This window comes from Mizuhopecten yessoensis, unplaced genomic scaffold (genome assembly GCF_002113885.1).
Source record: "Mizuhopecten yessoensis strain PY_sf001 unplaced genomic scaffold, ASM211388v2 scaffold9687, whole genome shotgun sequence".
NCBI classification, from domain to species: Eukaryota; Metazoa; Mollusca; class Bivalvia; order Pectinida; family Pectinidae; genus Mizuhopecten; species Mizuhopecten yessoensis.
This window is the reverse complement of record NW_018408172.1, coordinates 319,245-332,863: the sequence shown is the minus strand read 5'-3', so window position 1 is coordinate 332,863 and position 13,619 is coordinate 319,245. Positions and strand designations below refer to the sequence as shown.

The window sequence follows — 13,619 nt, the reverse complement described above, 5'->3', positions numbered from 1 at the left end:
CAATGGTATACAATATCTCAGTATATAACCAACATAAAATTTAAAAAAACAACAACAAAAAAACCAGTTAAATATGATACGGTAACGTTGAAATATCTTATTTTCTTATATAATTTCATAACACATGGATATCAAATATTGCCGCGCCTGTCTCTCACTGACAATGTTGTCTACATAAGAAGTACGGTGGCCGAGTGGTTAAGGCGTTGGACTTAAGTTCCAATGGAGCTCTCTCCGCGTGGGTTCGAACCCCACCCGTACTAGATATTTTTTGAGAAATGTTTTCAAATAAGAAATTAACTTGTAACATTTTAGCTCTAGTGCCGGATACACGCACTGTTCACACGTTGTACAAAATGGCTAGACGTGATAGAAATCGTAGGTCTTCATCACCTGTATACACTACGTGAAAAACGTATTTATCTGATCCTGTTGAGGAATTAGCATAGAATGGAAGTGGGGAGGTCACTGCCCGGGTGGAGGATAGCTGTCAAGCTACAACGGCAAAGGGCGTAGGAGGGCAAACAATGCCCCACCGGCCAGTGACCCGTATGGGAAAGGCTGCATTCCAGATGCCTTTACAAAACTACTTGTAACCTTTAGGTAGGCTAATCCCTCGCTTAGAGGTTAAAGCGGATTACAGAAACATTAAACGATAATTTACAAACCTTGGATGAAAGAGAAGGAAGACCTTTAAATAGAAGGAGAAAGACGTTGGATGGCCAACACCGAAAGGAAGCTACACAACTGAGACTTCTTAACTCTAAATTCGCAACAAAGATAGTAACATGGAATGTGAGATCTATGTATATTCCACGAAAAGCGCAAACCATCGCAAATGAAATGAAAGCATATGAAATAGGTATGCTAGGAATAGCAGAAGCAAGATGGAATGATGCAGGACAATCACAACTATCATCAGGAGAGGTGATTATAAATTCTGGACACATGGAGGAGAACGCCCAACATTCTGAAGGTGCTGCAATCATGCTATCAAAAGAAACTCAGAAAACATTAATTGGATGGGAACCAATACGTGCCAGAATCATCATGTCAAAATTCAAAACCACACATAAAAGAATATCATTAAACATCTTCCAATGCTATGCTCCTACAAATAGCGCAGAGGGCGACATCAAAGAGGAATTATATCGTATGCTAGAAGAAACCAACAGGAAATGTAGCTCAAAAGACATCACCATTTTAATGGGAGACCTAAATGCTAAAGTAGGAAGTGACAACACTGGTTATGAACAAGTGATGGGACGACATGGACTAGGAGAAATGAATGAAAATGGAGAGCTCTTTGCCAAACACTGTGCAAATCACAATCTTGTCATTGGTGGAACAGTATTCCTACACAAAAAAGTCATCTAGCAACATGGGTATCTCCAGACATGAAAATCAAATAGACCTTGTCTGCATCTCCAAGAAGTTTAGGAGAAGTTTACAAGATGTCCGAGTTAAAAGAGGAGCAGACGCTGCCTCTGACCATCACCTTATTGTGGCAAAGGTAAAACTGAAGTTAAAGAAACACCAAAACAACACAACAACAGGTAAACGATTTAACATTTCAATGTTGGCCAACAAAACAAAGAAATCAGAATTCCAAATAGAACTAAAACATCGCTTCTCAACATTTCAGAATGCAACAGAGAAAACAGTCACAATGGAAGATCACTGGCAAGAGATTAAAGAAGCTTTCACGACAGCTTGTGAAACATCAGTTGGTTTGAAAAATAGGAAACATCACTTGTAAAAGTGGAAGAAAGGAAAAATATAAAAAAATATCCTGAACAACAGCAAAACAAGATCAACAAAACAAACAGCCTCAAGAGCGTACACTATAGCTAACAAGGAGGTCAGGAACAGTGCAAGGAAAGATAAGAGGGCCTTTGTAGACAAACTAGCAGCAGAAGCAGAAGAAGCAGCCAGAGCAAACAACATCAAAGCTCTGTATGACACCATAAAACTGCTAACCGGGAAATATCAGAAAGGATGTAGACCGGTAAAAAGCAAAGAAGGGAAAACACTTAACACACATGAAGAGCAAATGAAACGATGGGTTGAGCATTTCAGAAATGTGCTAAACAAAGAGCCACCGGTAAATAAAGCTGACATTCCACCCTCTGAAGAGCTTTTGGCAGTTGACTGTAAAACACCATCTAAAGGAGAAAACAAGAAAGACATAAAAATGCTGAAGAACAACAAAATTCCAGGTCCTGACAACATACCTGCAGAAGCATTGAAAGCAGACATTGAAAAATCAACTCAAATGATATATGAACTGTTTGGAAAGATCAGGGAAGAAGGAGAGGTCCCTCTAGAATGGAAAGAAGGACACATGGTAAAGCTTGCAAAGAAGTGCAATTTAAGCATTTGTGACAGTTATAGAGGAATAATGCTACCATGAGTTCCAGGGAAATTGTTAAATAGAGTTATATTAAATCGACTCAAAAATGCAATAGACAAAAAGCTTCGTGACAACCAAGCTGGATTAAGACAAAACAGATCATGTGCAGACCAAATAGCAACTTTACGCATCATCCTCGAACAATCACAAGAGTTCAATTCATCGCTCTATTCTGTTTTTGTCGACTTTGCCAAAGCCTATGACAGCTTAGATAGAGATGTGTTGTGGCAGCTGATGAGACACTATGACATTCCTGAAAAATTATTACCATCATCAGACACACCTACACAGGAATGCAGAGCAAGATCATTCATGAAGGTCAACTAACGGAGGCCTTCGATATAACAACTGGGGTAAGACAAGGCTGTCTCCTTTCACCTATGCTATTCCTCCTGGCGGTTGACTTGATCATGAAGCAAGCCACAGATGGGAGAAGAAACGGTATCCAATGGACCATGTTCACCCAGCTGGATGACCTAGACTTTGCCGATGGCATTGCCTTGCTGTCCCACGACCACCAACAAATGCAGGGCAAACTAGCACAGGTTAAAAAGGAGAGCTGCAGAAACGGGCCTATCTATCAACTACAAAAATACCAAAGTTTTAAAGTCAAACACAAGGACCCGAGCAAGTCTGATGGTTAACATCCAAGCTTTAGAAGAAGTGGATTCCTTTACATACCTTGGAAGCCTAGTGGACAATCTTGGTGGCTCAGGTAGAGATGTAAAAACCAGAATTGGCATTTAATATGATGGGAACCATTTGGAAAGCAAGAAACATCACTCTAAACACCAAAGTACGCTTGTTCAATTCCAATGTAAAAGACATACTTTTATACGGAGCTGAGACTTGGAAAACAACAAAAGAACTGCTTCATAAACCTCAAGTCTTTATCAACAACTGTCTCAGGCGAATCCTTAACATCAGATGGCCTGAGAAGATATCAAACCAAGATCTGTGTGAAAAGACCAACCAGTCCCCAGTTGATGAAGAGTTGAAAAAGAGAAAGCGGAGATGTATAGGGCACACACTGAGGAAGCCAAATAACAGCATTACCAGGCAAGCCTTACAGTGGAACCCACAAGGAAAGCATGGCAGAGGCAGATCCAGATACACCTGGAGAAGAAACGTTGCAGCCGAGATGGAGAAAGAAGGATACAAGTAGCATGATCTGGAGAGGCTAGCTAAAAACGAAACAAGGTGGAGGAATATCGTTAGTGGCCTATGCTTCAACAAGGGGCAAAAGGATTAGACAAAAGTAAGCATCATAAAATGGAATACACTGCACTACTCCTCGAACCAACGGTGTGATTAACGCCATAATAAACCTAACAGCTGGCTTAAGATTACTTTATTTACCAATACCACCGTACTTTGACGTCGTTATTACATTACAGCTGCTCTTAGAGTACGTTATATAGCTGATGGGGCATTTGTAGGGCGTCACACAGCCAAAAAAAATACTAAAGAAAACGTGATCAAGCTGATTTCGTGTTTAACGATGCTGTTAACATTTTGGCTATCGTAGTATTAATTCAGACGTGCGTACTATTAAAATGACATATTTATACCGTGCTCACATTGTCTTTCTGTCTGTCTGATATCTTCATCAGGAAGTCAAGGTTTAAGAAATTCGCAAATAAACAAATAAAGTTTTGCTTTCAGTTGCCTTATTATTGTCAATATAAATGCCAATTGGAAAAGGCGATTTCCACGAAGAGAACGTTTCGCGTTTTATTGGTAAATTTTATCTTTCCCTAAAATATTGGTTATTTCTATTCAACCTCGCAATTTTACCTGGATCGTTACTCAATGAATCAATGGTATACAACATCTCAGTATATAACCAACATAAAAATTTGTTAAACAACACACAAAAAAAACCAGTTAAATATCATACGGTAACGTTGAAATATCTTATTTTCCTATATAATTTCATAACACATGGACATCAATTAATGCCGCGCGTGTCTCCCACTGACAATGTTATCTACATAAGTACGGTGGCCGAGTGGTTAAGGCGTTGGACTTAAGTTCCAATGGAGCTCTCTCCGCGTGGGTTCGAACCACACCCGTACTAGGTATATTCTTTTTTAAGATTTTCAAATGAAAACCCATTGCAACATCCTAGCCCTATTGCCATATTCACGCACCGCTCATACGTCGAGAAAAATGGCTCAGTGTTACGTTTTTATCCCATTGTACAAACATCGATCCGCCAAGCAATGGGCGATCATATATACTAAGTATTAAGTTAAGGTTGTGTTAGTAGTGAAGTATAAGTGGGGATAGTAATGTTAGCTGTTCAGTTTAGAAATAGTGTTAGTTTTGTTAGTATACAAATAGTACTATAGATGTAGGTTTGCAGTTGTGGCATAGCATTGGTGTTAGCTATGGTGAAAGTTACAGTGGTAATAACAGAATAGTGGTGTAAGCAGGTAAGTAGCAGTGATTGTACTAGAAGTGTAGGTCGCCGTAGTTAAGCATAGTGTTACATTGTTACGTGAACATCGTATATTTGTCTTTTGAGAAATTCAACGAATTATCGCAAAATCAAACGGAAAATGGATTACACGATAGTCTACTCCCCGAAACAAAAACGGTGTGATTATCACCATAACAAACGTAGACGTGCGTATGGTATACATTACATAAGCACACCCACTGCAGTTGTGTAAATCTGTCTGTCCAATTACAACCACGCTAACAATGTAACACTATGCTTAACTACGGCGACCTACACTTCTAGTACAACTACTGTTACTTACCTGCTTACACCACTATTCTGTTATTAACACTGTAACTTTCACCATAGCTAACACCAATGCTATGCCACAACTGCAAACCTACATCTATAGTACTATTTGTATACTAACAAAACTAACACTATTTCTAAACTGAACAGCTAACATTACTATCCCCACTTATACTTCACTACTAACACAACCTTAACTTAATACTTAGTATATATGATCGCCCATTGCTTGGCGGATCAATGTTTATACAATGGGATAAAAACGTAATATTGAGCCATTTTTCTCGACGTATGAGCAGTGCGTGAATATGGCAATAGGGCTAGGATGTTACAATGGGTTTTCATTTGAAAATCTTTAAAAAAAAATACCTAGTACGGGTGGGGTTCGAACCCACGCGGAGAGAGCTCCATTGGAACTTAAGTCCAACGCCTTAACCACTCGGCCACCGTACTTCTTGCATACCATGATTGGTATATAATTTGTCACTGACAGACGCAGTATATTGTGTTATCTTATATAATACGTAATATGTTGTTATATATATTTATGTAATTGATGTATTTAAACGTAACCTTAGTATCTTATGCTGAATAGAAATTATTTCCAGAATCTTTGTTGATAATTGATTTATGCGTACAATGTACTTTCAAGCGTTCAGATAATATTCTCTCAATAAAACTATCTCCGTTCTACCTTATTTAGAGAAGCTACATAAATGAAGTAATTATATAAATGTAAACTGAAAAATAATAATTTGTGTGAAAAGGTAAATTCCAAATGTGCTATGGATGCATGATTTGAAACGAAATTAAATTGCAAAATATGACATAGATATCAAAGATTTTTATGATAAAAGTGCTAAATTTGAACTTTTATTTAATATCTCATTATATTCGGTATTTGGCGTATTTTAAACTACCAATTTTTTAACTTTCATTAATGTATTCCATCGTGTGACATAAATATAATTAATATCCTGGAACTATTTTGTGTAAATTGTTTCTCCTTATCTTGTGTCAATTTAAATAAGTTCTATCAGGAAGCTTTTTCTTTGAAGTCGACTTGTATAATTCGTTTGAACCATTGTTGTCAGATTGACCTATGCATCGTATACCATTTACGCTTATTAACTGGTATTATACCAGATCGGACTCTGTATTCAGTCTCAGACAAAGGACAGCTAAATTGGCTTACCTGGTCAGGTACGGCCTAGGTCTGAAAGGCCGATTGCTATGAATGGCATATGTCACTCAAAAACTAATTACTTAATTGCCATTGTGTAATGTGCTTAGGACATGATTATGATTTGTAAGTCCAGTTAGGACCTAGAGATCGGACTGCACGGGTGTGTTTTTGGATACTCCAGAAATCACCCACCGACTTAGAGAAAGTTTTTTCTAATAAATATATATTTGGACCAGAGATGGCTTTATACGTCTCTGTTTGGACCATACAACATCTCCAGTACTTTTCAAATTAGATAACAACACCCCACAACAGTGTTGTTATAGATCAGAGGAAAAATATGCATATTCATGTGTATCAAACGAGGAAACTCCTTATTTAAGACAACAACCAGAGTGATATGAATACAGCGGCAACGGGAGAGATCGTCAAAAAGAAAGAGTAGATTAGGCAAGAAAAGACAGAGATCCACGTGTCGGGGTCAGCAGGTCAACGCGGTCTCTGTAATGTCTCGTAACCACAGAATAACACAAATTTAGACTAGTTGCATTGCACCATAACTACAACATGTCTATTTCTCCAACGAGACACGGAAGATGAAAAATAACATGATCTGCAGGAGAGGCAGGGTGAGGGAGGGGGAGGTGTTCTCCCTGTACGATATTCCAAGAAAGGTAAACATTTGGGTTATTTTGTCGATATTAATATCAACCTGAAAACCAATAAAACGTGAAGCGTTCTCTTTATAGATGACTTTTCCAGTTTACAATAATATTGACAACAATATGCCAACATAATGAACAAGTTGATGTATTCTGTTACAAAAACTGGGTAGTAAAATATTGATCTACAAAATGTGCAACAGATTTATCTATCTTCACGATTTCGGGTGAAGCATTGGTTTCGCTTTAGCCAACTCCACTGGGTTTTTTCTTGTAATATACATTTCCATAAGACCTGCACCTTTCCCGTCTCGCTTTGTGATTGTCAATGTTTCAGCAGATCTTACGTTTGTCCATTGTGGGGAAAAGTGAAACATCCATTCCGTGATACTATACTATTTTATGTTGTTTCTTAGTTTCATAGAATTTGCAGTAATGTGTATTTACACATGTGCTATGGCTATCAACATACCTAAACTACAATCATCTTCCGGTATGTATTTGAAACTCAAAATCACTGTTAATCATATTAATCATTACTCCACGAGTATTCGATAAAAAGGAAACAAACAAACACTTGTTCCCCACTGCCCTTCTATTGCGTGTTGAATGTGTTATAATAGTTTCATACATCTGACATGACCTTTATTTAGACAGTGGCGCTAACAGCAGCTATTCCTATTTTGTCATCCATGTATCCTATCTGAGTTGAGCACTATGTATACTGTTTGATATGTTCTAGATGATCAGTTCAAAGAAAGTACACAAATCTACAATTAACGGTATCATATTACTTGGGGAAAGTGTTTAATCCTAATTTCTTAATTAACTAAAAACAGGTTTTTTTAAAATGTCGTCTCTGCAGTCTAAACAAATCTTAATATTTTTATGCAACCTGATATAGATGGTACCCAGAATTCCTAGCTACGCGGATGTGACGTTTTTGGTTCGCGTAGCGGTGTAATTTCGATTGATTGTTATCAAAAATCCATCTCCGCTCGTATGGTGTTTAGTGCCTATTAGGTAAGGATAAAGAGAAGATATTCTTGAATTTCTTAATGGTTGAAAATGATATTTTACGAGTAAGGTGAATATTTTATATTTTTTTACGAAAGCGAAGCGCGAGTGAAAAGTATGAAAAAGTGTTCAACCCACGAGTGAAGTATAGCTCGTATTCATCCAGAAACCAATTGCAAGAAATTCCATTTATTACGGTTTTCGTTACAAAGACACGGGCTTCCGTGAACAGATAATCCACCCCAGTCTAAATGATTGTCTTCCTCGTTTACGGAATCCTGCCGTGGAGCGATATCGGCAGGTATGGTTTAGGTTTGTTTGTGCTTTTCGTCCTTTTAACAGTTATAATCATTTAGGATGCTGCAATAATTTGGTGGTAGCGGCAGACCGGAGTACCCGTAGATAAATCACCGAGGCGACCTACCCCAGTGGCCCGGCCCCGGCAGATACGTCAGTCAGCTGAACGAACGTCGTTCGCATTCTTTACCGTTGTATTCATCCCATCTGTTGACGTACCTCTGTAGGATCTGATCGTGTAACATCGCCTTTTCTCTGTATGAAACGTCGTTTCGATTTATTACTCTGTTTATTGTCCAGGCAAAACTGTATTTACCACGGGGCTATAAAATAGCAGAAAGAAAACCGCCTTTTGAATGAATTCCCTTTTATCGCGTAGAGCTACGTTTATTCCTACAGGTTCCTTTTTGTATTGTTTGAGAGCGTTGCGTTGTTTCTCAGTACAGCGGAAGACACAACTAGTGCAAAAAAAAAAATGAAAAAAAATCCGAACTGTCATCTGATTTACCTACGATTGCATTCGTTAGACTTATCTTGATAAAAAATCTAAATTAAAATAGCAAGTTTTTACGCCATAGACTTTTCGTCCGCCATCGTACGCGATTGCAAAAATAGACTACCGACTTATACATTGTTTTATAGTTCTTCTTAATGATCAGAAAATCAGTGACGTCATAGAGTGTAAAACGTGTAAATTAAGACACGGACTTAGATCTAATCTAATTCCATGATTAAGGCGACAATCTGATTTATTTTACAGATATTTACAACGGAAAAATCGTTTCACTTTCCTATTAGTTTAGTATATTTGCACATGTGGGAACGTAATTTGGAATGCATTGTTCTTTCAACAGACCCGCTCCAAGTTAACACAACTATAGAACGTTTTACTAACTGTACTGCACTAAGTACTGGTCTGTGAGCGCTCGTGATCTATACGGTAACACGACGCTATGGTCTATGTGCCCGACTTTAATCCTGGCTTATCTAGTATCTACTGGTTATGTTAATCTATTGTAACTGAGTATTTGTCGTAGTGATATATCATAGTATTTAACCTTATGTTCACAGTCCACATCTACTCCATACTGTCAACACACTTGACTTGAGAAGCACGCTAGATTACACAGGAGCGACCCATTTAGTACGTTACCCTAACGCACGCATATAGGAATATATGCTAAAGATTGTTCTCATTCCTACGTGTTCATATTTCCTAGAGATTATGTCTCAACTGTAGCCCAGCTTTTGACCTGAACAGCGTACGCGGTGGAAACTGGAGATTGTGTATACAAATATTGACTGTTTCCGCGGCCTTGTGCGGAACCTTTTCCAATCGGGCTGATAAAGCGGCGAAGCAGCACAGATGAGTGTATGGTAGAATCTGTACCCTGCGCTAGTGGACTGGGGCGGTCATGCTGCCCAGAACACACAGATAAAGCTTAATCATAGGTAAGTAATACGTAAAACAACTGAATCCTTCATTGTTATCAGTGTTTTCTATAATATGGATGTAAAACTATTTGTCTTGCATTATCACGTATTTGCATAGTTTTAATCAACGATTCTTGCACTAAATCGGATTAAGCATAGCTAAGGTGCAGGTAGGTAGAATTTGTCATCATGTGTTTACGTTTTGAGATATTTGTAAAGAAATAATACCATTTGTTTACTTGCTTTAAATAAACCAGCGTTTTGACATGGTGTATACACAATACATACTATCTCAAATTACTTCATTGAGAAATTAAAGTTAGAGCAAAGCGGCGATAACAAAACCTACTCGTAAACATGACTGGCAAATTTAAAACTTATTTTTAGCAAAAAAGGCAAAGAAAACCAGTGAAGCGGACCGGAGTTCACTGTAATAAATATACGCTCCCCTGAAGACAATTAAGAACGGGTTTATTGCAGCTTGAGGAAAGTTATTTAAATCAGGTGTGTCCCCCTTATTGACACCAGAAGGAAGTACTGAATATTGATAAGGCTACCGACCTAGAATCGAGGTTACTCTACTACACAGGAATGTCATACATCGACAGCCCATACGCTTCCCTTGTGATGGAGATGCATGGTCCCTATAGGGACCATCACCCCTTTACCCAATCCTTATGGACCATATACCGGTACCTCCATCGCTAGGTACCATCATTCATCACATTCATCACTAGGGACCAGCACCCTAATTCTCCATCATTAGGGACCATCACCCCAATCCCCATCACAAGGGGACTATCACCCCAATCCCCACCCACCATCCCGATTCTCTATCACAAGGGGGCCATCACCTCAATTCTCCATCAATAGGGACCATCACCACGATTCTCAATCACTAGGGACCATCACCCCAATTCTCCATCACTAGGGACCATCACCCCGATTCTCAATCACAAGGGGACCATCACCCCAATTCTCCATCACTAGGGACCATCACCACGATTTTTCCCTCACTAGGGACCACCACCCCGATTCTCTATCACTAGGGATCAATACTTTTTACCTTCATCACTATGGACCATCACCCCAATTCTCGATCACAAGGGGACCATCACCCCAATTCTCCATCACTAGGGACCATCACCCCAATTCTCCATCACTAGGGACCATCACCACGCTTCTCCCTCACTAAGGACCACCACCCCGATTCTCTCTATCACTAGGGATCATTACTTTTTACCTTCATCAATATGGACCATCACCCCAATTCTCGATCACAAGGGACCACCACCCGAATTCTCCATCACTAGGGACCATCACCCCAATTCTCCATCACTAGGGACCATCACCCCGATTCTCCCTCACTAAAGACCACCACCCCAATTCTCTATCACTAGGGATCAATACTTTTTACCTTCATCAATATGGACCATCACCCCAATTCTCGATCACAAGAGACCACCACCCCAATTCTCCATCACTAGGGACCATCACCCCGATTCTCCATCACTGGTGACCATTACGTTTTACCGTCATCACTAAGGACCATCACCCCAATTATCCATCACTAGGGACCATCACTCCTCACAACCATCGCTATAGGGACCATAACCCCGACTCTTCATCACTAGTAACCATCACCCTAATTCTCCATCACTAGGGGCCATCACCCCAATTCTCCATCACTAGTGATCACCACCCTAATTCTCCATCACTAGGGACTATCACTCCAATTTTCCATCACTTGTAACCATCACTCCAATTCTCCATCACTAGAAACCATCACCTCGATTCTCCATCACTAGGGACCATCACCCCATTTCTCCATCACTAGGGGCCATCACCCCATTTCTTCATCACTAGTGATCACCACCCTGATTCTCCATCACTAGGGGCCATCACCCCATTTCTCCATCACTAGTGATCACCACCATAATTCTCCATCACTAGGGACCATCACTCCAATTCTCCATCACTTGAAACCATCACCCCAATTCTCCATCACTAGTGATCACCACCCTGATTCTCCATCACTAGTAACCATCACCTCAATTCTCCATCACTAGTAACCATCACCTCAATACTCCATCACTAGTAACCATCACTCCAATTCTCCATCACTAGTAACCATCACCTCGATTCTCCATCACTAGGGACCATCACCCCATTTCTCCATCACTAGTGATCACCACCCTGATTCTCCATCACTAGGGAACATCACTCCAATTCTCCATCACTAGTAACCATCACTCAAATTCTCCATCACTAGTAACCATCACCCCGATTCTCCATCACTGGGGACCATCACTCCTCACATTCATCGCTATAGGGACCATCACCCCAATTCTTCATCACTAGGGACCATCACCCCAATTCTCCATCACTAGGGACTATCACTCCAATTCTCCATCACTAGTAACCATCACCCTAATTCTCCATCACTAGGGGCCATCACCCCAATTCTCCATCACTAGTGATCACCACCCTAATTCTCCATCACTAGGGACCATCACCCCGATTCTCCATTACATGGGGACCATCACCCCAATTCTCAATCACAAGGGGACCATCACCCTAATTCTTCGCAAAAGACATTAAGAACGGGTTTATTGCAGCTTGAGGGAGGTTATTTAAATCAGGTGTCCCCTTTATTGACACCAGAAGGAAGTACTGATATAACCGACAATAGAACTGTATGTATATTGATAAGGCTACTGACCTAGAATCGAGGTTACTCTACTACACAGGAATGTCATACATCGACAGCCCATACGCTTGCCTTGTGATGGAGATGCATGGTCCCTATAGGGACCATCACCCCTCTACCCAATCCTTATGGACCATATACCGGTACCTCCATCGCTAGGGACCATCACCCCTCTCCCCAATCCTTATGGACCATTTACCGGTACCTCCATCGCTAGGGACCATCATTTATCACATTCATCACTAGGGACCATCACCCCTCTCCCCAATCCTTATGGACCATTTACCGGTACCTCCATCGCTAGGGACCATCATTCATCACATTCATCACTAGGGACCAGCACCCTAAATCTCCATAATTCGGGACCATCACCCCACTCCCCATCACAAGGGGACTATCACCCCAATCCCGATCACAAGGGGACTATCACCCCAATCCCGATCACAAGAGGGGCTTTAACCCCAATTGTCCATCACTAGGGACCATCACCCCGATTCTCCATCACTAGAGACCATCACACCGATTATCCATCACTAGGGACCATCACTCCAATTGTCCATCACTAGGGACCATTAACCCAATTGTCCATCACTAGGGACCATCACCCCGATTCTCCATCACTAGAGACCATCACACCGATTATCCATCACTAGGGACCATCACTCCAATTGTCCATCACTAGGGACCATCAACCCAATTGTCCATCACTATGGACCATCACCCCGATTCTCCATCACAAGGGACCATTACGTGTACCGTCATCACTAGGGACCATCACCCCAATTCTCCATCACTAGGGACCATCACTCCTCACATTCATCGCTATAGGGACCATCACCCAAATTCTCCATCACTAGGGACCATCACCCCAATTATCCATCACTAGGGACCATCACTTCAATTTTCCATCACTAGGGACCATAACCCCGACTCTCCATCACGAGGGACCATCAACCCAATTCTCCATCACTAGGGAGCACTCACCCCAATTCTCCATCACTAGGGACCATCAACCCAATTCTCCATCACTAGGGACCATAACTCCGACTCTCCATCACTAGGGACCATCAACCCAATTCTCCATCACTAGGGACCATCACTCTAATTCTCCATCACTAGGGACCATCAACCCAATTCTCCATCAC

At 40.5% G+C, this 13,619-nt stretch overlaps 3 protein-coding genes and 3 non-coding genes across 11 annotated transcripts in view; 5 read left to right on the top strand and 1 right to left on the bottom strand.

Annotated features, from left to right (window-relative positions):
• The first annotated feature begins 180 nt into the window (after positions 1-180).
• On the top strand, positions 181-263 carry Trnal-uaa. The gene has a single exon. It is a non-coding gene; the product is annotated as a tRNA-Leu (tRNA).
• Positions 264-1,381: 1,118 nt separating this feature from the next.
• On the top strand, positions 1,382-3,057 carry LOC110458686. The gene is made up of 4 exons (XM_021510545.1): positions 1,382-1,513; positions 1,646-1,730; positions 1,851-2,347; positions 2,830-3,057. Exons 1-4 carry the CDS (start codon positions 1,382-1,384, stop codon positions 3,055-3,057), a joined length of 942 nt encoding a protein of 313 aa, XP_021366220.1.
• A 107-nt stretch (positions 3,058-3,164) lies between these two features.
• LOC110458685 lies at positions 3,165-3,578 on the top strand. The gene has a single exon (XM_021510544.1). The coding sequence runs from the start codon at positions 3,165-3,167 to the stop codon at positions 3,576-3,578; it is 414 nt and encodes a 137-aa protein (XP_021366219.1).
• An 832-nt stretch (positions 3,579-4,410) lies between these two features.
• Trnal-uaa lies at positions 4,411-4,493 on the top strand. Its single transcript has one exon. It is a non-coding gene; the product is annotated as a tRNA-Leu (tRNA).
• Positions 4,494-5,538: 1,045 nt separating this feature from the next.
• Positions 5,539-5,621, bottom strand: Trnal-uaa. The gene has a single exon. It is a non-coding gene; the product is annotated as a tRNA-Leu (tRNA).
• Positions 5,622-6,560: 939 nt separating this feature from the next.
• Positions 6,561-13,619, top strand: part of LOC110458679 (alkyl/aryl-sulfatase BDS1-like) — an 18,388-nt gene continuing 11,329 nt past the window's right edge. Inside the window, exons 1-4 of one of the 6 annotated variants that reach the window (XM_021510526.1) lie at positions 6,561-7,028; positions 7,433-7,509; positions 9,402-9,782; positions 10,152-10,268. The gene's annotated coding sequence lies outside the window, so the exon portion shown is untranslated. Of the gene's footprint in view, positions 7,029-7,432; positions 7,510-9,401; positions 9,783-9,831; positions 9,935-10,151; positions 10,269-13,619 lie in introns of those variants that run through there. The other 5 variants (XM_021510525.1, XM_021510527.1, XM_021510528.1 and 2 more) reach the window with 5 other exon arrangements.

Excerpts from the sequence above, each read along its gene's own strand:
- LOC110458686 (XM_021510545.1), top strand. The coding sequence starts at position 1,382 with ATGGGTATCTCCAGACATGAAAATCAAATAGACCTTGTCTGCATCTCC. Across the intron at positions 1,514-1,645 it reads ATCACCTTATTGTGGCAAAG|AATGCAACAGAGAAAACAGT; the intron begins GTAAAACTGAAG and ends TCAACATTTCAG. Across the intron at positions 2,348-2,829 it reads AATGGAAAGAAGGACACATG|CAAGCCACAGATGGGAGAAG; the intron begins GTAAAGCTTGCA and ends TTGATCATGAAG.
- LOC110458685 (XM_021510544.1), top strand. The coding sequence starts at position 3,165 with ATGGGAACCATTTGGAAAGCAAGAAACATCACTCTAAACACCAAAGTA.